A 27528-nucleotide genomic window follows, 5' to 3' on the forward strand; every position below is an offset into this window, starting at 1 on the left:
AGCATGCTTTGAGGTTGGGGGCGGGCCGCCATGTTTGGTTAGGCCAGCCCAACGGGATTTCTTTCGTCCCTGTAAATGTGGTGATGGGTTGAAATAAAATCTTCGTGGGATTGTATAAAAAACACTGCTCTGTTTCTATATGAAAAAGAAAATTTTCTTTTTTGACAAGGTGGACACGGTGCCATGTGAGGATAATATCATGCCCTTCAGCTGCCACATGATTCATGTAGTATGATTATCATAAGTCATATATAATTTCCGCCGCAACTAAGAAAGGTGGTATCAAGGAGTTTCTCGGCGTTTGGACTCCATTTGGTACTGATTTTCTGGAACACCAAAAACAAATAAAAAAACAACAACTGGCACTAGGCACTGGTTAATAGGCTAGTTCCAAAAATGATATAAAATAATATTAAAATGCATATAAAGTATCCAAGATTGATAATATAATAGCATGGAAAAATTAAAAATTATAGATGCGTTGAAGATGTATCAGTAGTGTTGCAAGAGCTTGTACCACGACGAGGGTAGCTATAGGATCATATCACGGTTCTTTTCTCAATGAAGGGAGCTTTTATTAATTCAGGATGTCATATCAAAGGGGTACAATGCATCATGTGTTGGAGATATGCCCTAGAGGCAATCATGTATGATGATATTTCCTATGTGTTTATGAATAAAGATAATACACTTGGACATTATCAATGATGTGTATCAGCAAGTACGTGACTTGTTTGTGGGATGCATTGTATGATGACTGTCCTAAAAGGTCCCTAGTCGAAAGGGCTGTGTGGACGCGCAGCCAACTAGACTAGCATATGACACGGTCGATGGCTTGGTCTCACTAGCCATGGAGCATTGGATGCTAACCGGATAATATGGACTTGGAAGGATCTGGTCGGATTCGACGTAGTTGGATCCGAGTCGAGATAAGGTCTGAGTCGGACAGACCCAACTATGAGACGCAGCGATATGTCATATCTGAGTCTCTAGTACAACATATGTTCTATGTCCTAAGACCTGAGCTGACGCATGTATTCGAGATGGTGACAGACTTGCTTTGAGCCGACCAAACGCTACTCCGTAACTGGGTAGTTATAAAGATAGGTTTCGGGTTTGTCCAGAACCATGCTGCGAGACGTGGTCGAGCAAGATGTGATTTGCCCCTCCGATCAGGAGAGATATACTCTGGGCCCCTCCTGTGATCCGACCAGGATAAGCATGGCCATGCGACAAGGATTATGAGATAATCCGGTTTGTGGTCGGCATCACTGGAACGAGAAAGAGGTCGGGCTAGCACAAGGATGACAGACTCGCCTTGATCTCGACAACATATATCGTGTGGCAAAAGAAATGGAAGTGTGATGTACAGGTTCGCTAACCAGCTTCATAGTCTGCTTGGTGTTCGACATGCCTTGCTAGAGGCCGCTACCAACCGTGCAGTTCGGAGTTGATCCGAACTGCGACCAAGCCGACTTGAACCTAAGGGGTCGCGCGCTTAAGGGAAGGAACCTACGAGGTCGGATCCGAGGACACTGGTTGGATGTGATCCGAGCTGTATTCGGATTGTGGCCGAGTAGACTTATGGGCTTTAGGGTTCGTGCGAGGCCCAAGTGTTGAGCCCGTGACGGATGCCTATATATATAGTGGAGGTGTAGCACACTCATGGGTTGATCGCTTCGGCGCTGTCACTAGGGCATGCATGTGTTGCGAATAGACACCTCCACTCGCCGCCGGTTGTGTGATCGGACCTAGCAGTCCGCCACACGACGTTCCTCCTGCACGCGCGGATACCGTTAGAGGCGGTGCTCTTGCGCTGCTCCGGCGAACCTGTATGTGGGAACCGACCACCGGTTGTACGAGGGAGATCGGACGAGGAGGAGACGATCCACGCGGACGCACTGCCCCAACTCATCTTCCGCTGCACGGCATTGCGCGTCTAGTGGTAACGAGCTGTGATCCATCTCCCGTAGAATGTTCTTGATTGTTCTGCGCGTAGGAAATTTTAATTTGTAGTCGACGCACCCTACCGTAGATCCCAACATCATGAGCATAAATCTGGCCTCTGAATGACTTGGATGCATAGAACCAACACACACACATACACATGCGCGCACGCGCACACACACACACAAGAAACATAAAAAAACTAGCCACAACAGTCATTGTATACCAGAGGCCTATGCGTAGATTGTGCCATCACCCATGTTGGATAAAAAAATTGTTCTCCTGCTCCAAACGCGTGCACACCGTCACAAATAGAAGACGGATCTGATGCATAGAGTGGTAGATAACCTGCAAGGGAGATGATTTTTTACCTTTAAATACCATGTCATTTTGTCGTTTCTACAAAGGCACATCAACCATAGTATGACAGATCTAGCCATTGACCATACATGTTGGCAACATAGAAGGTGGAGATAAGTTCGACGAACTTGGATGACCGATCATGTAGCACGCGTAAAATTGCAATGAAGGAAAAAATATTGAATTGTCATTTCTTACACCCATGCCAATTATGATGAGCAAGGTTGTCCTTTGTTGGACCGGCTCATGGTTGAGGAGGACTTATGAAAAATCGTCCCATGTATACGCACAAGACCGTTGGACTCTAATGCGGTTAGAGAACAATGTGTATAAGGTGGATTTTCCGAGGAAGGGGGATCTTTCTCGCCTCATGGTGTTCAGTATTTACATGACACTACATCTGTTCTCGTTTGGTCTCCTTCGATTTTGTGCTCAGTTTAGACCATAGATTTAACTAACTACAAAATATAATTTGTATGTCAGAAAACTTATATTGTTTTATTCATATTCAAAAGAGGTTCTCAATGATATTATTTTGGTGGTATATAGCTTATTTTGTAGTAGTAAAAATAAACATGAAATTGACTCAACATACATGTGGGACTAATAAACTTGGACGGGGGTAGTACGGACAACATGCTTTTCTTGGAGTTTGACGAGTTGTCGAACTAGGAGCCCAAAGGGAGACCACTATGGGAGGTTTGGATTACGTTCCATGGGGCTCCCTCGAAGCCTCTTAATGATTTCATGGAGACATGGATCGTCAGATTGTTGGTTGGTAAGACCGAGAAGGCTGACACGTCGTTTACGAGGAGGCATGGGATTTCTGGTTTACTTGTAGGTGTGACCAAGGTTGATGCAATTCCAGAGTATGTGCCTTGGTACTACAAGAGCGTTTGCTATGAACTGAGATTAAAAGTTGAGGGCTCTTCATTCCAGGATTAGTACCACATGCTTGAGGATGATGATAGGACTGATGGGGTTACTAGTAAGGATAACATTGGCAGATAGGATGATTTGGTGGACCACGACAAGCATGGCGCTCCCTCTGATGTGGTTGGTAATGCCAGTATTGTGCGGACCCCTCAGGCAGCTAATGGATCTGCGCCACCATCGTCACCTACTGTGGGGCTTAACTTTGGCTCTTTTGGTGTGGCTTCAGCACCTAGCTGACTCCGGAGTAATCGTGTGGAGGCGAGGGATTCGGCTGAGCAGCAGGATTCACCGCTCTCCCCACCGACTTCACCGGTTGCTATACCAGTTTCTGAGTGAAGGATGGGGGCAAGTTGTAGGCTGTCTCCTCTAGTTCCTGAAAGTGTGCCTCAACGGTCTATAGGCCGTTGGGAGTGCGGCCAAGGATAAGTTCCTGCTTAGTAAATGGCTTAATCGGCTTTCTTCTGAGGAGGGAGTATGAAAGAGTTACTGCGAAACAAGTAACAACATTACAAGACCTTATTTGAAGTAACGACACAACCGAATGATTCATCTTTTTGGAAGGGTTTGATGAGATCTAAGGTAGCCTTCTTTAATAGGGGTAAGTTTATTATTGGAGATGGGTGTACAACTCGGTTTTGGGAGGATTGGTTGGCCTTGGGCGTGATGTTGCTAGCCTTATAATATCCAACACTTTATAATATTGTACAATGTAAGGACACATCAGTAAATACAATATTGGGATTGGTTCCCCTGAATATCCAATTCATGAGAGCTGAGAAAGATGGGGTCAACAGCTACATCAAGTTTGAAGGTTGATGGAGGTCACCTTGTCAAATGATCCAAATTCATTTTGTTGAAGGGTCTCTGCTTCCATCGTGTTTTCCATTAAGTCAACGTACGTTGGCTTGATTAATACGGGTCCAATCCTCTGATCTATTCACATTTGGAAAACAAAAAGTGCCTCTAAAGATCAAGATTTTCATGTGGTTTGTGCATAAGGATGTGATTCTGAGTAAGGACAACCTGACAAAATGTAAGTGGGAAGGTAGTAAACGGTATTGTTTATGTGGCCATGATAAAACAATTCAACATTTATTTCTGAAGTGCCCTCTAGTCAAGCTATTATGGTAAACATATATATGTCCTTTAATGCACCTCCACCTAATAATATATGCAATGTGTTTGGTAACTGATCAGGTGGGTTAGAGCCCAATATAGCGGCACAAATCTATGAGAGTTTGTGCTTTACATTAGCCCATCTGAAACTATCGAAATGCTTGTGTGTTTAACAAAACAGATATTACAAAAAAATAAAAAATTACATGTCATCTACCGAGCTTTCCGGATGAATCCGCACGTGGTCATCATTACATCATGTGGAAGCGAAGGAGCTTATGCCATTGAGTGCAACCGATGGAAGACGGTAGCACGAGCCACATATAACCGATTTGGTGATGGTCAATAATAAGATATGTGTGGAAATGGTGTCCTATCTTTTAGTCAACCTTTTTGTTTTTGTTCGACTACTTGAGATGTTTTCGTACAATAATACTTGGTTTGTTATAATAAAATGGCTTCCTGCATGCTTGATGTAGAGGCGGGGTAATCTTTTTTTTGGAAGAAAAAATAGCAAAAGAGGCCTGCCGGCTAACCGTGGAGAAAAGAGAGCTAGCGGCCCTCTTGTCAGGTCTAGTGTTGGACTGACGAATAACTTGAGACGACCACACCCGAGCTTAACAGAAAATGGTCCAGTGTTGGACAGTGACCATTGGCTGAATCAAATATACCACGGGCGCATCAAAATGCAGCAACTCCTGTCCGGGCACATTAACCTCACCATGTCCAGAACTCTGGTCTCAGTGAAGACATAAAAATTCATCTTCTGCTAATGGGCTGAAACTTTCAGCAGAATAACAAAAGTCAAGTGCTCAACTCACTTCAAGAACCACGAAATCTGTGTTGGCACCTAAGAGAAATGCATCATTGTTCAAACAGTTTCAGAAGTTTGGAATGGTGATGCCAACACAAATAGGCTTCCTACTGTCAGGAGAACAAACCAAGTTTAGCTAGCAGAAACACAACAACTGCTGGGTTTTCCTGAACCCATATCTCAACGAAAGGAACTGAGTTCTGATGTCATCGTGTCCAAGGCGGCGACACTTCCGACGAGGTGGACATGAAGGCGACTTCTAGGGGTCCTGGCTCTGGTATCTCTCTACTATGCATCGACATCCGCGTACCGCAGCGCCGCCTGGGCTGAATTAGCAGAAAAAAGTGTTAAGCAGTTAGTCATCAGGTGTCACAGGTACTGCTAGAAGTTTAAGTAAGAAGACAAAAAAGAAAGCTGGTGTACAAAACCTCAAAATGTAATGTACCTCGAAACAGTTACAGTAGGCTAAAAAACAGAAATCAGTAACTTTTATGTGAAGCTGAACTAGGCAGACCGAACTGATTTGGGCTTTTCAAGTTCAGATGTTTTACACTAGCGGCACATTGTATAAAATTGAGAAGTAAACCATCAAAGCCAATCGTTTCCATATCAAGGTTCAGTGTGGATTTTTGACTTATGAAATGATTTCCACCTCAACAAACAACCTTCTCGTTCAGAGTTCAGAGTAATTGAAACAGATACTGCAACAAGTTCAAGTCAGCAGACAAAAAGGAAAGCTGATGTACAAAACCTCAAAACAATGTAATGTACTGTCCGCACGTTACTCGAAACAATTACAGTAGGCTAAAGAACAGAAATCATTATCTTCTCTGTGAAGCTGAACTGATTTGGGTTTTCAAATTCCGAAGTCTACCCCTAGCGGCATATCGTATTAAATTGAAGAACTGAATCATCTGAGTCAAAGAACACTAGCTCAAAAACATTAGTTTATGCATCAAGGTTCAGAGTGGATTTTTTACTTATGAAATGATCCTCCACCCAAGGGCCGGTCCCCAACAAACAATTATCTTCAGACAACCTTCTAGCATCTGTCCATAAACCTAACAGGCACAATGCCGTGCCTGTTGACCACCTACTGATTTAATCCAGCAGCAGTTCAGACTATTTCCAAGTCTTAACTCCTAACTGAAAGTCTGAAACTGATTATCAAAAGTTTCAGTAAACTGTTTTTCAGAGTTCAGAGTAGCAGTTTAGAACACCCAAAATTTTCAAGCACAGGCAGGTTAGAAATCAACTGACAAGGAGAAGAGTAGGAAGTTGAGGATATGGAGGGGCTCTCACCAGGCGTTCCGGCGACGACGACGACGATGTGGAGGGTCTGGCCGCTGCGGGGCAGGTCGACGACGAGTGGAAAAATCCGGCCATCCTGCGTGGGGAGGCACATGAAGAGGTCGGAGTCCTCCACGTTTACGATGACGCCCAGCTGCCTGGCCAGCTCCTTCCTCAGCCGGTACACGGACCTCCCCCTGAACACGAACGTGCCGCGGGCGAGGAGGGCCCCGTAGACGGTCGGCAAAATGTACATGATCAGCCGCGACCGCAACGTCAGGTGGGGAAGCTGCAACCCGTACATGATCATCAAATCAAAGAAACCAAGGAGCGCAAATTTGGCAAGAACAGAGCTCGATTCACGCAAATTCAGGAAGAATCAAGGAACGGGCTGGCGGGCTCACCCTAGTGGGACGTGGAAGGGGAGGTATGATCTCCCTGGAGGGGATTTGCTCTACGACCCAGAGCATCTTCCTGCTGATGTTGTCGAGGTCGTCGACGTAGTCGACGGTGGCGTCGGTGTTCCAGTACCTCCCGTTGGCGCGGAGGCGGCGGCCGCCGATGTGGCGGAGGTAGACCCCTTCCCCGGATTCCGACAGGATGACCTGCCAAACCATTGCATCCACTTCAGGATGGTTGTAGTTGCGCTGCTCGACGCGGAGCCCGCGGTGGTCGCGCGGCGCCGGCACGTCCGTGGCGGCGAGGTAGCGGCCGTAGGCGGCGCTGTGGAGGAGCAGGTACTGCTCGTTCTGGATCTGGTGCCGGTGAACCGCCCAAGCCGCGTTCATCGACGCCCGGTGTTGGCGGAGGAAGACGCCATGCCCGTCGTCGTCTGCGTGCAGGTACGTGCCGTGCACGCGGCTGCGCAGCCGCACGTGGTGGCCATGATGGAACTGATCCATCTGTCACCGGTGAAGATGGAGAGCAGAGGCGTGCGGGGGGGAGGAGAGGTGGGTTCTTGGTTTCTTGGCGCTGCGGCGAGGCGGAGAAGACAAGAAGCGAGAGCTGTTGGTTGAGACGGTTGCGCTGGGCGCCAAGGCAGAGTATTTCAAGGCTCAGCTTTCGGCACTAGGTGGGCCGTTGGAAATAGGTCCCGAAGCCCGCGCAAGTTCGATCCAGCCCACCTAACCGCCCACAAACCCTCAGAAAAAAACTAATCTAATCGTCCACAATCCCTCAAAAGAAAAAAAATCCCTCAAAAGAAAAACAACAATGCGGAGGAATATACCTACATCAATATCTCAAATTGTGTCGCAGTGTAGTCTCCACCGCCGCCTCTGTCTGAGAAATGTAGGTTCCCTCGGCTCCGGGTGTGGAGACCTCAGATCTTCAAAAGCTCTATGTTCTTCGTCGACATCTAGTGATTATCATAGTTTTGTGAGAATAAATTTACTTTTTTTTCGTGGTGCCATAAGGTTAGAGAGTTTTCTTTTCTCGCAGATCCGATTATTCAGATCTGATGAATTTTATGTTGCTGTGTCAAGCTTTTTTTCTCTGATCTGATTCTTTATGGATGTGAAATCTTTCATTGACACCATGGTGAAAACGTAGTGATTTGATGGTCTGCACTTCTAAGGGATCATCCCCGGCTCAAGTACGTTCATCGATCAAGGCTTCCCATCTTTTTGTATGGGCGACTCAAGGTGCCTTCGTGAAAGAGTGACAACATCGTTGTTCTAATCCAATTGCAACCTCTTTATCGAAGTCTTTGAAGTAATTTTTCGAGCAAAGAGTGATGCCGCGAAAAAGGTGTTTTCAAGATATTTCATTGTAATTCTTAGTCGTCATGGGAGTTACTTTGTATTTTATTTCATCTTAGATCCAAATTAGTGTACCTATAATTGTTATAAGTATGAATGAAGTTAGAAGTATTTCTAAAAAAACACTAACCGTCCACAACACTGTTATGTTTCTATATAGTAATGAAAAGGAAAATTTTCTTTTGTGGCTCAAGAAAAACGAAAATTCATAGGTGAACATGGCGCCATGTGAGGATAATATCATGCCATTCAGCTGGTACATGATTCATACACTATGCTTACTACAATTCATATATAATTTTTGCCGCAACTAAGAAAGATGGTATCAACGAGCATATCCCACACAACGATAAGTGCATCGGACCCACATGTTTAATGAACCAAGTCCACTTATGTCGAGAGGCTAGTCAATGCCAAACTTGCACCCCGGCCGGGCATTATGTCCACAAACTTTTTCTCTATCCCACTATTCACCCCTCCCGTTCATCATATTGCTCTCATTTCTCAGTTCATCTCTATGTGCATGTGCTATCCATGTCGCCATACGGTAACCAGCCCCAAAAATCCTTATCCTTTCACAACCTCGCAGCTCCTTCCATCTGATTTACCCATTATCATCTTCGTTCCCACTCGTTCGTACTTTCTCCTTCACCCTCTCGGTCATCTCCGGCCTACTTGTCATGTCCATGTACTCCTCGATGTCACAGAGCAGTTCGTCCCCTCGTACTGATATATCATCGTGTCTAGGCATGCAACCTATCCTTTTTTTGTGAGAAGGGCATGCAACCTATCCAGAATCAAGTGGTGGACATTGCAAGATCTTGATATGTACTAGGATAAGCAGTAACATATTTTAAGGAATATCAAAGTAACGAACATCAATGACAAACTAACCTTCCGCCATCTCTGGTGTATTATGCGGCTTGAGAGTCGAGAATCGCCTCAGTACACACGGTGTGGCACGGATGCTCAATTAATCCGCAAACATTTCCACCTAATAAATGACGTGACATATGTTACAACTTCACTTGGCCCACCTCGATATGTATTCATTTACTAGAAGAAGGCCTCATTTACTTACCTTCCGCCATCTCTGGAGTTAACTACACAGCAAGCCAGCACCATGGCCATAATCACACCAGGTCTCTCCGTCCAACATTGTTCAATTTGGAAGGTGGGGTATTTTAGTTTCATCACATGTTTTGGACTGATGATTTACAACTGAAATCCTTACATACAGTATGCAACTTTACAGGAAAAAAAAATCTGTTGACTTCATTTTTCATAGTTAACTCGAATCATGGAAGATACAATTTGAATTTTAAAACACAACACTAATAAGAAACTAGTACGCCAATTAATAGAAGACCAGGTAAAAATTTATAGGAAAAAATGTACACGGCTTATCGAGAATACTGAGTTTTTCATGGCTTTGGTTTTGATCTTAGCTTCATAATCATGCTTTGGATGTTAACCAAGAATTATTGTTCCCACTTTTGAATAAATTAGAGACATCAAAATCAACTCCACATATTTCTAACTGAACTTTATGATCTGGAAATATCTACTAGCTACATTTAGTTACCAAAATATATGGGAGCATGTTTGTCAAGGTTGCAAATAAGTCCGTGCGCTTAGCTGATGTTCTATGTATTAGTACTATATAGCTGATAAATTAGGGGGAATCATCACATGAAAGGTGTGTTTAATCAATTTGTCAGTTATTAGCTATTTACTGCACCCTCGTTCACAAATATAAGATGTTCCAACTTTTTCAGAATCAGATGCATATAGACACCTTTTGATGTGTTTGTTTACTCATTTTAGTATGTATGTAGTTTATAGTGAAATATCTAAAACATCTTATATTTTTGAATGGAGGGAGTAATAATTAGGACTAATTAGCGTATGAGTATTACAATACACCGTCTAGTTTCCAATGGAACAGTCATTATACATTAATATTTTTGTGTCAGTATTCCATTTATTCATCCGCCTATGGATGAGCGACACATTAATGGAGCCCTCGCCACCTAATCACAAGTGCCATAAAATTGAGTGGTGTGCACACATTGATAGAGGTCTGCAATACAACGAACACATTGGTAGTATTTGTTAGCTATGGTGAAGTATAGCTTGTATTTGTCAAGACACTCGTATTCACTGAAGTATAGCTTGTATTTGTCACGTATTGAGAAAAATGCTATATTAATAGAGATCTCAAATAAGAACACATGGAGAGGATATGATCATCACATGCGCCATATTCCAAAAGTCCATGTGTCATGCTTTACTAAAAAAACAAATCTCTCATATCATGCTCTATAAAAAAACCTTGTCTCACAAGCATCAGTGTTACAAGCTATACAGATAAAGGAAACTGTACAAATTGTATCACAAGTGGGACCTTACCCACCAAGGGTGACAAAAAAGAGAAATCGATCACAATCTCTTCTTATTTTTTTCGCATTTGTGCCCTTGTCCTTGTAATGCTTCTAACATAGGCAGGATTTCCCACGGATGATCGATTGACGTGTAGATTTTGTGTTTTAATGTCAAGTATGTGCATCCTTTACAATAAAGAGTTTGTGTATATTTTGGGCCGATGTCCCGATGGCATAGGTATTGTTGTATGAGATAAAGGTATGAGAAGTCGTACAAGGGGATAATAACACTCAGTTTTTCCATCTAATTGTGAATGGAAAGCACAAAAAAAAAGAATTATCTAACTTGAATAGGATGAAGGTACAATAGTAGGTCACAAAAATCTTAAATTGTACATTTTCAACTTCTATAAAAAGCTCTTTGATGCTCCGATAGAGAATTTTGTTTCCCTAAATGAGGGCACGGTGAGGATATCCCACAATTATGTGCGGAAGAGAATGAGGTGCTCAATGCTCCTTTTACGAAAAAGGAGGTTTTTGAGGATTTGTGCAGATGAATAATAATAAGGTGCCTGGTTCGGACGGACTCTCGGTGGAATTCTATCTGACATGTTGGGGGGTTATTAAGGGAAACTTGGTGCCCATTTTCCATGATCTTTTAAATGGCCTACCTTAGTTGTTCAAGCTTAACTTTGGGACTATTACTTTAATGATTAAGAACGAAGAGGCGGTTAGAATTGAGCAGTTCAGGCCCATTTGCCCGCTGAATGTTAGTTTTAAGATTTCTACCAAGGTCAGTATGAAACGTCTAACTTGGATTGCGCATTATGTGGTTAAGTTGACCCAGACTGCTTTTTCATGCCAGGACGATACATACTAGAGGGTGTTGTGGTTCTGCATGAACTTTACATGAAAGTCATTTCAAGATACTTGACAAAGTCATCTTCAAAATGGATTTTGATAAGGCTTGCTGCAGCAAGCTTTGCGGATGAATGGTTTCGATACTGCTTGGAGCAACTAGGTTGAAACCTTTGTACAAGGAGGCTATGCTGGTGTCAAGGTAAATGATGATGTTGGTCATTATTTCTAGACAAAGAAGGAATTGTTGCAAGGGAGATCCATTGTCCCCTATCCCGTTCAACATTGTTGCAAACACGCTAGCAATCCTAATCTGTGGATCCCAAGAGGACATTCAGGTAGGTGGGGGGGGGGGGGGGTTGATCCCACATCTTATGGATGGGGGTGTCTCTATCCTACAATATGCCGATGGTACTATAATTTTCATGGAACATGATATGCCTAAGGCAAGAAATATGAAATTAGTCTTGTTTCTTTTTGAACAACTGTCTGATCTTAAAATAAACTTCCACAAAAGTGAATTATTCTTTTGTGGACGGGCCAAAGATGAACAAAATAATTACAAGCAATTATTGGTTGTGATATTGGATCTCTCACGTTCAGGTATCTAGGGGTCCCATTTCACTGTCGAAAATTAACGAACAAAGAATGGAAATGTATTGATGATCGATTCAAAAAAAGCCTACCTATTGGAAGGGAAAGCTTATGTCTTATGGGGTTACGTTGATTCTTATAAACTCGATGCTTATGAGTATGCCTATGCTTATGCTCTCATTGTTTAAAATACCAGTATGGGTACGAAAAAAGTAGACTTCTATAGATCATGGTCCTTTTGGCAAAGTGATGAGAATAAAGCAAAATATAGGCTGCCTAAGTGGGATACTTTGTGTACGCCCAAAGACCAAGGGGGATTCGGTAATGAAAACCTGGAGGTTAAGAATAAGTGCCTGCTTAGTAAGTGGCTTTATCGTTTTTCCCCTGAGGAGGAGGGGTATGGATACGGTTATTGCAAAACAGGTACCTACTTCCAAGACCTTATCTCAACTAACGGCACAACCAAATGATTCACCCTTTTGGAAGAGTTTAGTGAGAACTAAGGTAGCCTTCTTTAATAGGGGTAAGTTTATTATTGGAGATGGGCGTACAACTCGGTTTCGGGAGGAGATACTTTTTTACCCATTTTCCGTTTTTCTTTTCCTTTTTTTATTTTCCTTTTTCTTTTTTTTCCTTCTCCGGTTTTTTCTTTTTTCTTTTCTTTATTAATTTCTTTTTTCTTTGTATCTTTCTTTGTTTTTATCAGTTTTTGTTCTTTTTTGGTTTTTCTTTGTCTCTTTTGGTTTTTATTCTACATTTATTCGTATATGTCAAGAACATTTTTCTAATACATGTTTAACATTCTCCAATACAAACTTTAAATTTTTTTAAATACACATTCAATATTTTTTCTATACATATTTTTATTTTATTTTCAAATCATTGATTAACATTTTTCAAATACAAAATTAGCATATTTTGAATACATAGTCAACATTTTTACACATATTTAACATTTTTCAAATTCTTGATTAACATTTTTCAAATACTTATTAAATATATTTTCCAGTGCTTGATTAAAAAATTTATGTACATGGTCCAAATTTGTTATCATTTTCCTAATATGTGGTTAGCATTTTCTCTATACATATTTAACATTTTCCAAATGCTTGATTAACATTTTTGAAATATTTGTTCAACATTTTTTCAAATGACTGATTAATATTTTTATATACATGATAAAAAAATTCATCATTTTTTAATAAATCTAAAAAATGCTAAACAGATTTAACATTTTTCGAATGTTTGATTAACACATTTCAAATAATTGTTTAACATTTTTTCAGATAAAATATTATCATATTTAATACATGATCAACAATTTTTCTATACACGTTCAACAATATCTGAATGTTTATTCAACATTTTTTCAAATAGTTGTTCAACATTTTTAGTTTTTCAACATTTTTCAAATATTTTTTGTAGAGTGTTTTTTGTGCTATATATATATAATAATATTTTAAAGTATAAACAAAAGCACAAAAAAAAGCAAAAAACAATAAACATGAAACATTAAAAAAAGAAAAAGTGGCTGTGGTCTCCCGTGTGCATGGGCCGGCCCAGCTCACTCGCCTCCTTCAATGGGCGCCCGGGTAATCATCTTTAAAAAAACGCTCAAGAGGCCTACCGGGCTACCATGGAAAAAAGAGAGCTAGCGGCCCAGGGTTAAGGGCATGGCCCTCTTGTCAGGTCCAGTGTTGGACAAATCAAAAGTTCAGACTATCAGACCCGAAGAAAATAGCGAATATAGGCGATTTTTTTTGCGGGTAAAATTTAGGTGAATTTGAGAGGCACCTAAGGGCCAACCAAGAACACTGGCCATAGGCTGAATCAAATAAGCCACGGGCGCATCAAAATGCAGCAAGTCCTGTCCGGACACACTAACCTCACCATGTTCAGAACTCTGACAAACTTTCAGCAGAATAACTCAAGTGCTCACTGCAGCTAGCAACGTTGTCAAACAGTTTCGGAAGTACAGAATGGTGATGCCAACGCATACAAGTTTCCTGAACCTATATTACAACGAACCAAGCTGGGTTTTCCTGAACCCATATTTCAACGAAAGGAACTGAGTTCTAATGCCGTGGCGTCCAAGGCGGCGACACTTCCGACGAGGTGGACATGAAGGAGACTTCTAGGTGTCCTGGCTCTGGTATCTCTCTGCTATAGGCTGAGTTGGCAGAAAAAGTGTTAAGCAGTTAGGCATCAGGTGTCACAGGTACCGCAAGAAGTTTAAATAAGAAGATACTAGAAAAGAAAGCTGATGTACAAAACCTCAAAACAATGTAATGTGTTGTGGGATAGAACCTGAATTTGGTACACACGTTACTCGAAACAGTTACAGTAGGCTTAAAAACAGAAATCATTGTCTTTTCTGTGAAGCTGAACTAGGCAGACCGAACTGATTCGGGTTTTCAAGTTCAGAAGTTTTCCACTAGCGGCATATAAAACTACAGTGGATCAAATTGAAGAACTAAACTATCTGAATCAAAGTACGGTGACATCAAAGCCAATAATTTCCATATCAAAGTTCAGTGTGAATTTTTGACCTCAACAAACAACTAGCTTCAGACAATCTTCTAGCATAATATCATGCTTGTTGAACGCCTACTGATCGGATTGAGCAACTTACAACAGTTCAGAGTTCAGACTAACTGCTTTCCAGCAAACTGCTTTTTCAGACTACTAGTTTCGAACACTGTTTTCAGATTAGCACTCAACTGACATGAAACCCATAATATCCGGACAAGTTCAAGACTACTGCAAATATGAGTTTCTTGATGACAAAGGAGAAGAGTAGGAAGGTTTCTCACCAGGCGACCCGACGATGACGACGACGATGTGGAGGGTCTCGCCGCTGCGGGGCAGATCGACGACCAGTGGAATAAGCTGGCCATCATGCGTGGGCAAGCACATGACGAGGTCGGCGACCTCCAAGTCCATGATTGCGAGCTCGCCCAGCCGCCTAGCCAGCTCGCTCCTCAGGCGGAGCACGGACCTCCCACCCAGGGGCGGAGCCAGAATTTGGACATGAGGGGGGCGAAAAGTCAACTTTCACAAAAGTCATGAAACATTTTTGTTAATCAAAGGGGCCACATGGCCCCATTTTCATTATGAAAATGGAGTAAGATACATGTGTCTCCATTGTTAACTCTCACGATAATGTTGATGATCATCAAAATGTATATTTGAAGCTACAAAAGAATGTTATGTTTCTGTTAACTTAAATTGAGCCTGACAACGACCAGTGTTGAACAAGTAGATAATGTGAACTTTACAACTATTTTTCCATACCAATATAGACAATTATGTAATGTCGAAAAAATCGTCTTCATTCTGTTTTGTAAACATGCATAGCCGAAAAGGCTTGTTTGATTGTTGTTGTTCACATCGAAAGAGTTATGACCAACCGTAGTATTTTTACTTGTTTAAAATAATCCAACGATTCAATTGGCAAGTGAAGATAAGATTTTTAGGTTTAGATGATTGCAAACATCCAGCTAGAAATGGGTAAGTTTAGACTCAAATTGGGCCTGTTCCTCACTATGAAAGACTACAGGATATCAAAATTCACCACGGTGCATATATTAGACACGCAAAATAGCTCATGCCGTGGATCAGAAAATGCACAGATTGTCAAAAGCACTATTTTGTAGGCAATGCTAATTGACCAGACTAAGATCATAATTCATGAAAAAACTACTGGTGTGTAGTGGTACCTGCTGCCAATATCTTCGATCCAGGTCACCTGGCTAGCAACCTCTAGCCGTATTCTGAATTTCTGATCTAATCCGCCTGCGTCTAGTCGTAATCGGACAGGAGACTCTAGATCAGTGGATGGTGTCGTCGTTGTGACGAGCTGCCGCCGCGGCAATGGCAGACGCCCTAGCAGAACACGCACGATAGCGGAGGGCGCCCGCGGCAAACGCCCTAAGATCCAACAGTACACACACATAGATCAATCAGTCGATCGGATCGATCACATTGTCAACATTATCGTTGGCCACAACTACGCCAAGATGTATGGGCTATTGGGCTTTGGTCGTTTATATTCGGTGTTTCCTGGTTCAAAGAATAATAGTACCTTATATGGGCTAATGATACCATTAGCTGCGGCCATTAGCAAAATACAGTACACACAGCCCGCTGAAAAAGGTTGAGGGGGGCGAGCGATCGGCAGGGGTCTAGCCCCTGCTCGCCCCCCCCCCCCCCCCCCCCCCCCCTTGTCTCCGCCCCTGCTCCCACCGAACACGAACGTGCCGTGGGTGATGAGGACCCCGTGGATGTTCGGCCACACGTACATGATCATCCGCGGCCGCATCACGAGGTTGGGAAGCTGCAGTTGAGTCGCAAAGAACCATCATCAAATCAAAGAAGCCAAAGAAAGCGCAAATTTGGCAAGAACAGAGCCAAATTAACACGATTTGCTATCTTTGTGGTCATATTCCGATGAATGTTAACGATATTCAAGAACCCAATTCGCGCAAATTCGGGAAGAACCAAGAAGCAGACATGGCGGACTCACCGGAGACGGACGTGGAAGGCGAGGCATGATCTCCCTGGCGGGGATGACCTCCACGACCCAATGCATCATGGTGCTGATGTTGTTGATGTCGTCGATGTGGTCGACGCTGACGCCGTTGTTCCAGCGGCGGTACCTCCCGTTGGCGCGGAGGTTGCCGCCGTTCATGTGGTTGAGGAAGAGGTTCTCCATGTGGACGGCCTGCCAAAGCATTAGATCCACCTCCGAGTGAAAGTAGTTGCGCTGCTCGACGCGGCGCCCGCGGTGGCCGCGCCGCGCCGGCGCGGACGTGGCGGTGAGGTAGCCACCGTAGACGGCGCTCTGGAAGAGCAGGTACCGGCCCTGATAGAAGTGCACCGTCCAAGCCACGTTCATCGACGCGCGGAGCCGGCGGAGGGAGACGCCAAGCCCGTCATCGTCGGCGTGCAGGTACGTCCCGCGCGCGCGGCTCCGCAGCCGCACGCGCTGGCCGTCCTGGAACAGCTCCATCGGTCGCCGGTGACGCTGGAGAGCAGAGGCGCGCGGTGGAGAGGTGGGGATGGTGGGTTCTTGGTTTTTTGGTTTCTTGGCGCTCCGTCGACGAAGAGAAGATGCGAAGCCAAGAAGCGGGAGCTGTTGGTTGAGTATTTCAAAGCTGGCCTCACGCCGTCGCCGTGCTCAGCTTTTGGCACTATGTGGGCTTGTGGGCCGTGCCTAGGAAACGTACTACTTCTCTGTTTCTCAGTCAAGCTTAAAAAAGCCCCCGTTGTCTCAAAAAAAAAAAAAACTTAAAAAGTGCCCTTTCTAGTAAAAAAAAAAAGCTAAAAAGGCCCCCCTCAAAAAAAATTTAAGCTAAAAACATGCATTAGCGCTAGGAGCCGGCCGCCATGTTTGGCTTGGACAAAACTTCATCCATATAACTGTGACGGCTGAGTAATAAAGAATGTTTGCCTAAAAAAGGTTAAGCTAAGAAAAGCAAAATAGTTTCCCTCTAGTTTTCTAGGGTTTACCCATCCTTCGGCGATCATGTTGAAGTCTACCAATTTCCTCATGTTCCACCAGCGATCTATTGGGGGATTGAGTCTAGTCAGGTAGGGGCCTTAAGGCGCAAGGTTGCATGACGGATCCACCCCGCGGTTGTTGGGAAAGACTTGGAGGGAAGATAGATGGAGAACTTGCGCAGAGGGTAGAGGAGTTAGAGAAGGAAGTATCTGTCAGGGTGCAACCAGTCAGTAGTGTGGACCGGGGAGGGAGATGGATCTAAGACGATGGGGGTCAGCCGAAAGTAGATAAGGATGAACGCAATTTGAGATTGGAACCATCTATGGAAGAACGTTTTGAAGGACTCAATCTACATGGTGAAGAAGAAATGGACCTTGATTTCTCCGCAAAGTTGGAGACTCTAATCAGTGAGGTTAGGTGGCTGGCAATCTCCAGAGTTCATACCACTAGAATGTTTAGCCACGCTGCTATGTTTAACGTGATGCGCACTGCATGGGCGTCGACACAACAAATTACCTTCAAGACCATGGGAGCAAATTTATTCATTTTTTAGCTTAGATGTCGGAGGGATTGGAAACGGTTGATAGGTGGAGGCCCGTGGTTGTTTCGACATGCAGTTGTAGTGATGCAAGAGTATGGTGGTTCTAGCAATGTGGAAGATTATAAACTGGATACGATTTCTGTCTCGTCAAGAATTCATGGTGTGCCAGATGGTCTCATGAGAAAGAAGGAACTGGCAGAGAAGGTTTTGAGAAAGGTAGGGGAGCCCCCCGTAACGGCAATTGTCAACGAGGGAATAATCAATTCTTCGAAAAATTTGAGAGCTCGGGTCTACTTTGATGTTAATGTTCCTTTGATGAGGTTTGTTCCTATAAGGAGAAAAGCATTAAGCTACACCCTGGAAAGAAAATGCAAAAAAATATGGTCTATATTTGAATGCAGAAAGGATTGGATTATTATTGTTGTAAAAAATAAATATTAGAAAAGTGTACTTTAGAAAAGTGTATTTCCTATTGATTGGTGACAAAAGTTAGAAAAACAAAGGAAAATAACCAGTTTTCTTCTCTCTCATTCTCTTTCTAGAACCATCTACAAGCCACCCAACACATCTTCTGCTTGCCTAGGAGGGATGCACCTTTACCTTTTTCTGGTAAAGATGACGTGATGGTTCTAGAACACATCGGAGACAGTTAACTGATGGGTACTGTTCATGTGAATCCTGCTGCTCTCAACAATTAGATTGAGGACAACGATCAAGATTAATGATTTAGGTCCATTCAAAACTGATAGATTATGCAGTGGTATAGATTACTCCTATAAGGGGTGTTGGAATACTCGTCTCCTGGGGCTGCCGATGACTGAGAGGGCCTCTGTGCTGTCCGTTTGCAGGTGACGTGCCGCGGGAGCCTCTCGGGGGCTCTCCGTGCCGTCTGATCTACCCGGACGGGCAATGCCCGGGCGACCCACCTCGGCGGTCCATGACAGGTGGATCGCGGGTGCACGTTTGAGGCCACCGTCATTGGGTAGTATTGGGCACGACCGCAAGTGATGTCCCTCGCGCTGCCCCCCGTGCGATGGCGTGGCCGGACTCGCCTGCGAGCATCCTCACCCCGCGCACCGGGCTGGTCCAGTCGCGCTAGCCAGGGCGCGTGGTGGTCGCAATGCCAGCTGGCGTGCCGGGCTCCCTTTGCCGTGAGCGAACCAGCCAGATTCGTGTGTTGCCTCTTAAGTGCCGGTTGTCTTGTGGGTCCGGCTGTCAGCACCGTTGGTCCTCATGCCATGCCGGTTCGCTCTCACCGATTAGGCCCTATGTCACGGCAGCAATGTTTGTGGTGCGTGGGGCCAACCTATCAGGGTTGTCGGGCTGTGGCGTGCCCGCGTTGTTTTTTTGGCCATCGGTCCTGTCCGGACACATGGGGGGCTTGTCTGGCCGGATGCGCAGGGGCTTGGTCTGGCAAGACGTGGAGGGACTGGCCTGCCTGACTCTTGGCGTCATGGGCTTTACCGGCTAGTGCCTGTGGGTCGCCGCCTTCACCCACTCAACTCCATTGGACTTGGAGGGTCTTCGCCAACCCGGCTTCTTGTCATCGTGGGCGTGTTTGGCCAGTGTTTTTTGGTCGTGGGGGCCTGCCCGATGTGGTGCGCACGTCCGGTCTTTCGACATAGCCTTATTTTTTAGGGTTGTCCCTCCTATTTCATTTATAGAAATCATCGCATGAGTACCATAAGTCTCGACATAACCTTATGGTGGGCCCCAACTAAATTAGACGCTTTTTTGCGCTGTGATGCCATTGCCTGGCGATGGGCGGTTTTGTGGCATGTGGGAGGGTTCATGCCTGTGGGTGGTGATATTCCCATTTCCTCCTTCTCTAGATGGTCTTTGTGTATTCAAGGACCATATTGAAGCAATTTTCAAGTTTCGATATGGTTGTGTTAGGTGCCAGCAAATTTGAGGACCAAATGTGTAATTTTCTCCGTTTGGACTGGAAGATGAGGTACTGAATAAGCAAAAGAAGGGCTGGAAATCGCTGTCCTTTGTGTGCTCTTTTCTTAGCTGTGCTATGCGTGTAAAGTGTTTGTTGATTTGTCTAGCCGTGGTGTCCACCTGAGAATCCAATCCTATTGCTGTGTGCAACGTACAGGGAGGGTAGCCAGAGACTCTAAAGGGCCTGAGAACAATGTAATTTGCAGAAACTAGTATTCGTACGGTGTCGTGGGATACAATTTTGTTCTCAATTTTTTTACAACAGCCTAAACCAAATGTTCAATGCATGTTCAGAACTCTGTTAAAATTCAAACCTGAAAACACACAGCTAAAGTCGAGTGCTCAATTAACTGGAAGAACCACCACATCCGTCATTGCTGACACCTAAAAGAAGTGCACCCGGCAGCGCTGAAGTAGCAGTCAGAATAAGAAAGCAAACATTACGAACCAATGTTCACATAGGTTCTAAAGTTCAGAACCACATGGGTGAAACAGACAGGTTCCTCCTGTTTGGAAAATGAATCAATTTCAGCTAGCAGAATCACCAGAGCTTCTGGGGTTTTCCTAAACCTATATCTCAATGCAAAATGCAGTTCTGAGTTCTCATGTCATCGTGTTCGAGGCGGCGACACTTCTGAAGAGGTGGACTGACAGTGACAGGGCGACGGTAGGGAGTCCCGCTCTTATCCAGTTATCCTTTTCTACTCTGCACCGACATCCGGGTACCGCAGCTCGACGTTGGCTGAATTAGAACAGAAAGTGAGGAAGTCAGGCACCATGTCACAGGTAACACAACCACTGTAAAAGATTAATAACTTAAATATCACTATTTTGCAGAGCTAACGAAGAAGACTGCTTATGCACAAAACCTGTAAAATAACAATATAATGTGCAGAAACTAGCTTTTATGGAATACTACTATACTAGTATACAACCTGAATTTGGTTCAAAAAAAGTTACTCAGAACATTTACATATGCTAAATCAAACAGAAATCAGTATCTTCTCTATAACGCTTAAACGCATGACTTGACTGATTAGGGTTTCTAAATTCCAAAGTTTCTACTCGTGGCAAATAGTACCAAATGGGAAACTAAATTATCTGCATCAAGGACAGTAGTATGAAACCAATAATTTCTGTATCAAGGTTTAGTGTGAATATGTGCCTTATGTAATGATTTTCTCCCAACAAGCTTCAGACCTACTGTTAACTGTTTTATTCAGTGCTTCTCTGAAGAAATGTGAACATTATTTCCATTTAACTTGTACTTACTGTTGGGTTTCGTAGTAATTTCAAAAAATTTCCTACGCACACGCAAGATCATGGTGATGCATAGCAACGAGAGGGGAGAGTGTGATCTACGTACCCTTGTAGATCGACAACGGAAGCATTTGGTTGATGTAGTCGTACGTCTCCACGGCCCGACCGATCAAGCACCGAAACTACGGCACCTCCGAGTTCTAGCACGCGTTCAGCTCGATGACGATCCCTGGGCTCCGATCCAGCAAAGCGTCGGGGAGGAGTTCCATCAGCACGACGGCGTGGTGACGATCTTGATGTTCTTTTGTCGCAGGGCTTCGCCTAAGCACCGCTACAATATGACCGAGGTGAAATATGGTGGAAGGGGCACCGCACACGGCTAAGGAACGATCACGAAGATCAACTTGTGTGTCTATGGGGTGCCCCTTGCCTCAGTATATAAAGGATGGAGGAGGAGGAGGCCGGCCAAGGCTTGGTGCGGCCAGGATGTGGAGTCCTACTAGGACTCCAAGTCCTAGTAGGAGTCCACCAAGAGGGGAGGAAGGGAGAAGGAAGTGGAGGAGAAGGAAAGGTGGCCGGCCCCCTTTTCCCTAGTCCAATTCGGACCAGAGGGGAGGGGGGCGCAGCAGCCCCTTGGCCCTTTCTCCTCTTCCCACTAAAGCCCATCAAGGCCCATTGCTTCTCCCGTAACTACCCGGTACTCCGAAAAATACCCGAATCACTCGGAACCTTTCCGATGTCCGAATATAGTCGTCCAATATATCGATCTTTACGTCTCGACCATTTCGAGACTCCTCGTCATGTCCCCGATCTCATCCGGGACTCCGAACTCCTTCGGTACATCAAAACTCATAAACTCATAATATAACTGTCATCGAAACCTTAAGCGTGCGGACCCTACGGGTTCGAGAACAATGTAGACATGACCGAGACACGTCTCCGGTCAATAACCAATAGCGGGACCTGGATGCCCATATTGGCTCCTACATATTCTACGAAGATCTTTATCGGTCAGACCGCATAACAACATACGTTGTTCCCTTTGTCATCGGTATGTTACTTGCCCGAGATTCGATCGTCGGTATCCAATACCTAGTTCAATCTCGTTACCGGCAAGTCTCTTTACTCGTTCTGTAATACATCATCCCGCAACTAACTCATTAGTTGCAATGCTTGCAAGGCTTAAGTGATGTGCATTACCGAGAGGGCCCAGAGATACCTCTCCGACAATCGGAGTGACAAATCCTAATCTCGAAATACGCCAACCCAACATGTACCTTTGGAGACACCTGTAGAGCTCCTTTATAATCACCCAGTTACGTTGTGACGTTTGGTAGCACACAAAGTGTTCCTCCGGCAAACGGGAGTTGCATAATCTCATAGTCATAGGAACATGTATAAGTCATGAAGAAAGCAATAGCAACATACTAAACGATCGGGTGCTAAGCTAATGGAATGGGTCATGTCAATCAGATCATTCACCTAATGATGTGATCCCGTTAATCAAATAACAACTCTTTGTCCATGGTTAGGAAACATAACCATCTTTGATTAACGAGCTAGTCAAGTAGAGGCATACTAGTGACACTCTGTTTGTCTATGTATTCACACATGTATTATGTTTCCGGTTAATACAATTCTAGCATGAATAATAAACATTTATCATGATATAAGGAAATAAATAATACCTTTATTATTGCCTTTAGGGCATATTTCCTTCAGTCTCCACTTGCACTAGAGTCAATAATTTAGATCACATCACCATGTGATTAACATCGATAGTTCACATCATCATGTGATTAACACCCATAGTTCATATCGCCATGTGACCAACACCCAAAGGGTTTACTAGATTCAGTAATCTGGTTCACATCGCTATGTGATTAACACCCAAAGAGTACTAAGGTGTGATCATGTTTTGCTTGTGAGAGAATCTTAGTCAACGGGTCTGCCACATTGAGATCCACATGTATTTTGCAAATTTCTATGTCAACAATGCTCTGCATGGAGCTACTCTAGCTAATTGCTCCCACTTTCAATATGTATCTAGACCGAGACTTAGAGTCATCTAGATTAGTGTCAAAACTTGCATCGGCGTAACCCTTTACGGCGAACCTTTTTTGTCACGTCCATAATCGAAAAACATATCCTTATTTCACTAAGGATAATTCTGACCGCTGTCCAGTGATCTACTCCTAGATCACTATTGTACTCCCTTGCCAAATCAGTGCAGGGTATACAATAGATCTGGTATACAGCATGGCATACTTTATAGAACCTATGAGTGAGGCATAGGGAATGACTTTCATTCTCTTTCTATCTTCTGCCGTGGTCGGGCTTTGAGTCTTACTCAATTTCACACCTTGTAACACAGGCAAGAACTCTTTCTTTGACTGTTCCATTTTGAACTACGTCAAAATCTTGTCAAGGTATGTACTTATTGAAAAAAACTTATCAAGCGTCTTGATCTATCTCTATAGATCTTGATGCTCAATATGTAAGCAGCTTCACCGAAGTCTTTCTTTGAAAAACTCATTTCAAACACTCCTTTATGCTTTACAGAATAATTCTACATTATTTCCGGTCAACAATATGTCATTCACATATACTTATCAGAAATGCCGTAGTGCTCCCACTCACTTTCTTGTAAATACAGGCTTCACCGCAAGTCTGTATAAAACTATATGCTTTGATCAACTCATCAAAGCGTATATTCCGACTTCGAGATGCTTGCACCAGTCCACAGATGGATCGCTGGAGCTTGCACATTTTGTTAGCACCTTTCGGATTGAAAAAACCTTCTAGTTGGATCGTATACAACTCTTCTTTAATAAATCCATTAAAGAATTCAGTTTTGTTTATCCATTCGCCAGATTTCATAAAATGCGGCAATTGCTAACATGATTCAGACAGACTTAAGCATAGATACGAGTGAGAATCTCTTATCGCAGTCAACACCTTGAACTTGTCAAAAACCTTTTGCGACAATTCTAGCTTTGTAGATAATAACACTACTATCAGCGTCCGTCTTCCTCTTGAAGATCCATTTATTTTTATGGCTTGCCGATCATCGGGCAAATCCATGAGAGTCCATACTTTGTTCTCATACATGGATCATATCTCAGATTTCATGGCCTCAAACCATTTCGCGGAATCTGGGCTCATCATCGCTTCCTCATAGTTCGCAAATTCGTCAAGGTCTAGTAACATGACTTCCAGAACAGGATTACCGTACCACTCTGGTGCGGATCTTACTCTGGTTTACCTACGAGATTCGGTAGTAACTTGATCTGAAGTTACATGATCATCATCATCAGCTTCCTCACTAATTGCTGTAGTAGTCACAAGAACAGATTTCTGTGATGAACTACTTCCCAATAAGGGAGAAGGTACAATTACCTTATCAAGTTTTCTACTTTCCTCCCACTCACTTCTTTCGAGAGAAACTCCTTCTCTAGAAAGTTTCCGAATTTAGCAACAAAGTCTTGCCTTCGGATCTGTGATAGAAGGTGTATCCAATAGTTTCCTTTGGATATCCTATGAAGACACATTTCTCCGATTTGGGTTTGAGCTTATCAGGTTGAAACTTTTTCACATAAGCATTGCAACCTCAAACTTTAAGAAACGACAACTTTGGTTTCTTGCCAAACCACAGTTCATACGGTGTCGTCTCAACGGATTTAGATGGTGCCCTATTTAACGTGAATGCAGCTGTCTCTAATGCATAACCCCAAAACGATAGTGGTAGATCGGTAAGAGACATCATAGATCGCACCATATCTAATAAAGTACGGTTATGACGTTCGGACACACCATTACATTGTGGTGTTCCAGGTGGCGTGAGTAGTGAAACTATTTCACATTGTTTTTAACTGAAGGCCAAACTCGTAACTCAAATACTCTTCTCTACGATCAGATCGTAGAAACTTTATTTTCTTGTTACGATGATTTTCCACTTCACTCTGAAATTCTTTGAACTTTTCAAATGTTTCAGACTTATGTTTCATCAAGTAGATATACTCATATCTGCTCAAATCATCTGTGAAGATCAGAAAATAATGATACCTGTCGCGAACCTCAATATTCATCGGACCACATACATCAGTATGTATGATTTCCAACAAATCGGTTGCTCGCTCCATTGTTCCGAAGAACGGAGTCTTAGTCATCTTGCCCATGAGGCATGGTTCACAAGCATCAACTGATTCATAATCAAATGATTCCAAAAGCCCATCAGCATGGAGTTTCTTCATGCGCTTTACATCAATATGACCTAAATGGCAGTGTCACAAATAAGTTGCACTATCATTATTAACTTTGCATCTTTTGGTTTCAATATTATGATTATGTGTATCACTATGATCGAGATCCGATGAACTATTTTCATTGGGTGTGTAACCATATAAGGTTTTATTCATGTAAACAGAACAACTATTTATTCTCTTACTTAAATGAATAACCGTATTACAATAAACATGATCAAATCATATTCATGCTCAACGCAAACACCAAATAACACTTATTTAGGTTCAACACTAATCCCGAAATTATAGGGAGTGTGCGATGATGATCATATCAATCTTGCAACCACTTCCAACACACATCGTCACTTCATCCTTAACTAGTCTCTGTTTATTCTGCAACTCCCATTTCGAGTTACTAAACTTAGCAACTGAACTAGTATCAAATACTGAGGGGTTGCTATAAACACTTGTAAAGTACACATCAATAACATGTATATCAAATATACTTATGTTCACTTTGCCATCCTTCTTATCCGCCAATCACTTGGGGTAGTTCCGCTTCTAGTGACCAGTCCCTTTGCAGTAGAAGCACTTAGTCTCAGGCTTAGGACCAGACTTGGGCTTCTTCACTTGAGCAGCAACTTGCTTGCCGTTCTTCTTGAAGTTCCCCTTCTTTCCTTTGCCCTTTTCTTGAAACTAGTGGTCTTGTTAACCATCAACACTTGATGTTTTTCTTGATTTCTACCTTCATCGATTTCAGCATCACGAAGAGCTTGGGAATTACTTTTGTCATCCCTTGCATATTATAGTTCATCACGAAGTTCTACTAACTTGGTGATGGTGACTAGAGAATTCTGTCAATCACTATTTTATCTGGAAGATTAACTCCCACTTGCTCCAAGCGATTGTAGTACCCAGACAATCTGAGCACATGCTCACTAGTTGAGCGATTCTCCTCCATCTTTTAGCTATAGAACTTGTTGGAGACTTCATATCTCTCAACTCGGGTATTTGCTTGAAATATTAACTTCAACTCCTGGAACATCTCATATGGTCCATGACGTTCAAAACGTCTTTGAAGTCCCGATTCTAAGCCGTTAAGCATGGTGCACTAAACTATCAAGTAGTCATCATATTGAGCTAGCCAAACGTTCATAACGTCTGCATCTGCTCCTGCAATAGGTCCGTCACCTAGCGGTGCATCAAGGACATAATTCTTCTGTGCAGCAATGAGGATAAACCTCAGATCACGGATCCAATCCGCATCATTGCTACTAACATCTTTCAACACAATTTTCTCTAGGAACATATCAAAATAAACACAGGGAAGCAACAACGCGAGCTATTGATCTACAACATAATTTGCAAAATACTACCAGGACTAAGTTCATGATAAATTTAAGTTCAATTAATCATATTACTTAAGAACTCCCACTTAGATAGACATCCCTCTAATCCTCTAAGTGATTACGTGATCCAAATCAACTAAACCATGTCCGATCATCACGTGAGATGGAGTAGTTTCATTGGTGAACATCACTATGTTGATCATATCTACTATATGATTCACGCTCGACCTTTCGGTCTCCGTGTTCCGAGGCCATATCTATATATGCTTGGCTCGTCAATTATAACCTGAGTATTCCGTGTGTGCAACTGTTTTGCACCCGTTGTATTTGAACGTAGAGCCTATCACACCCGATCATCATGTGGTGTCTCAGCACGAAGAACTTTCGCAACGGTGCATACTCAGGGAGAACACTTCTTGATAATTAGTGAGAGATCATCTTATAATGCTACCGTCAATCAAAGCAAGATAAGATGCATAAAAGATAAACATCACATGCAATCAATATAAGTTATATGATATGGACATCATCATCTTGTGCTTGTGATCTCCATCTTCGAAGCACCGTCGTGATCACCATCGTCACCGACGCGACACCTTGATCTCCATCGTAGCATCGTTGTCGTCTT

At 43.3% G+C, this 27528-nt stretch overlaps 2 protein-coding genes across 2 annotated transcripts; both read right to left on the reverse strand.

Annotated features, from left to right (window-relative positions):
- Window positions 1–5103: 5103 nt before the first annotated feature.
- On the reverse strand, window positions 5104–7501 carry LOC123152190 (uncharacterized). Its single transcript, XM_044571802.1, has 3 exons — window positions 6868–7501; window positions 6476–6752; window positions 5104–5499 (listed from the first exon to the last, which is right to left on the reverse strand). The coding sequence occupies exons 1-3, from the start codon at window positions 7363–7365 to the stop codon at window positions 5462–5464; spliced, it is 813 nt and encodes a 270-aa protein (XP_044427737.1). The 5' UTR covers window positions 7366–7501; the 3' UTR covers window positions 5104–5461.
- Window positions 7502–16068: 8567 nt separating this feature from the next.
- LOC123153047 (uncharacterized) lies at window positions 16069–17188 on the reverse strand. Its single transcript, XM_044572364.1, has 3 exons — window positions 16585–17188; window positions 16305–16395; window positions 16069–16121 (listed from the first exon to the last, which is right to left on the reverse strand). The coding sequence occupies exons 1-3, from the start codon at window positions 17068–17070 to the stop codon at window positions 16069–16071; spliced, it is 630 nt and encodes a 209-aa protein (XP_044428299.1). The 5' UTR covers window positions 17071–17188.
- Between the last annotated feature and the right edge of the window lie 10340 nt (window positions 17189–27528).

Source organism: Triticum aestivum, chromosome 7A (genome assembly GCF_018294505.1).
Source record: "Triticum aestivum cultivar Chinese Spring chromosome 7A, IWGSC CS RefSeq v2.1, whole genome shotgun sequence".
NCBI classification, from domain to species: Eukaryota; Viridiplantae; Streptophyta; class Magnoliopsida; order Poales; family Poaceae; genus Triticum; species Triticum aestivum.

Bases quoted from the DNA above. Each gene is read 5' to 3' on its own strand.
- LOC123152190 (XM_044571802.1), bottom strand. From the start codon at position 7,365: ATGGATCAGTTCCATCATGGCCACCACGTGCGGCTGCGCAGCCGCGTG. The intron at 6,753-6,867 runs GTGAGCCCGCCA...TACGGGTTGCAG, and splicing joins CCCTTCCACGTCCCACTAGG to CTTCCCCACCTGACGTTGCG. The intron at 5,500-6,475 runs GTGAGAGCCCCT...CTGCTAATTCAG, and splicing joins CGTCGTCGCCGGAACGCCTG to CCCAGGCGGCGCTGCGGTAC.
- LOC123153047 (XM_044572364.1), bottom strand. From the start codon at position 17,070: ATGGAGCTGTTCCAGGACGGCCAGCGCGTGCGGCTGCGGAGCCGCGCG. The intron at 16,396-16,584 runs GTGAGTCCGCCA...ACTCAACTGCAG, and splicing joins GCCTTCCACGTCCGTCTCCG to CTTCCCAACCTCGTGATGCG. The intron at 16,122-16,304 runs GTGGGAGCAGGG...TCTTTGAACCAG, and splicing joins CCACGGCACGTTCGTGTTCG to GAAACACCGAATATAAACGA.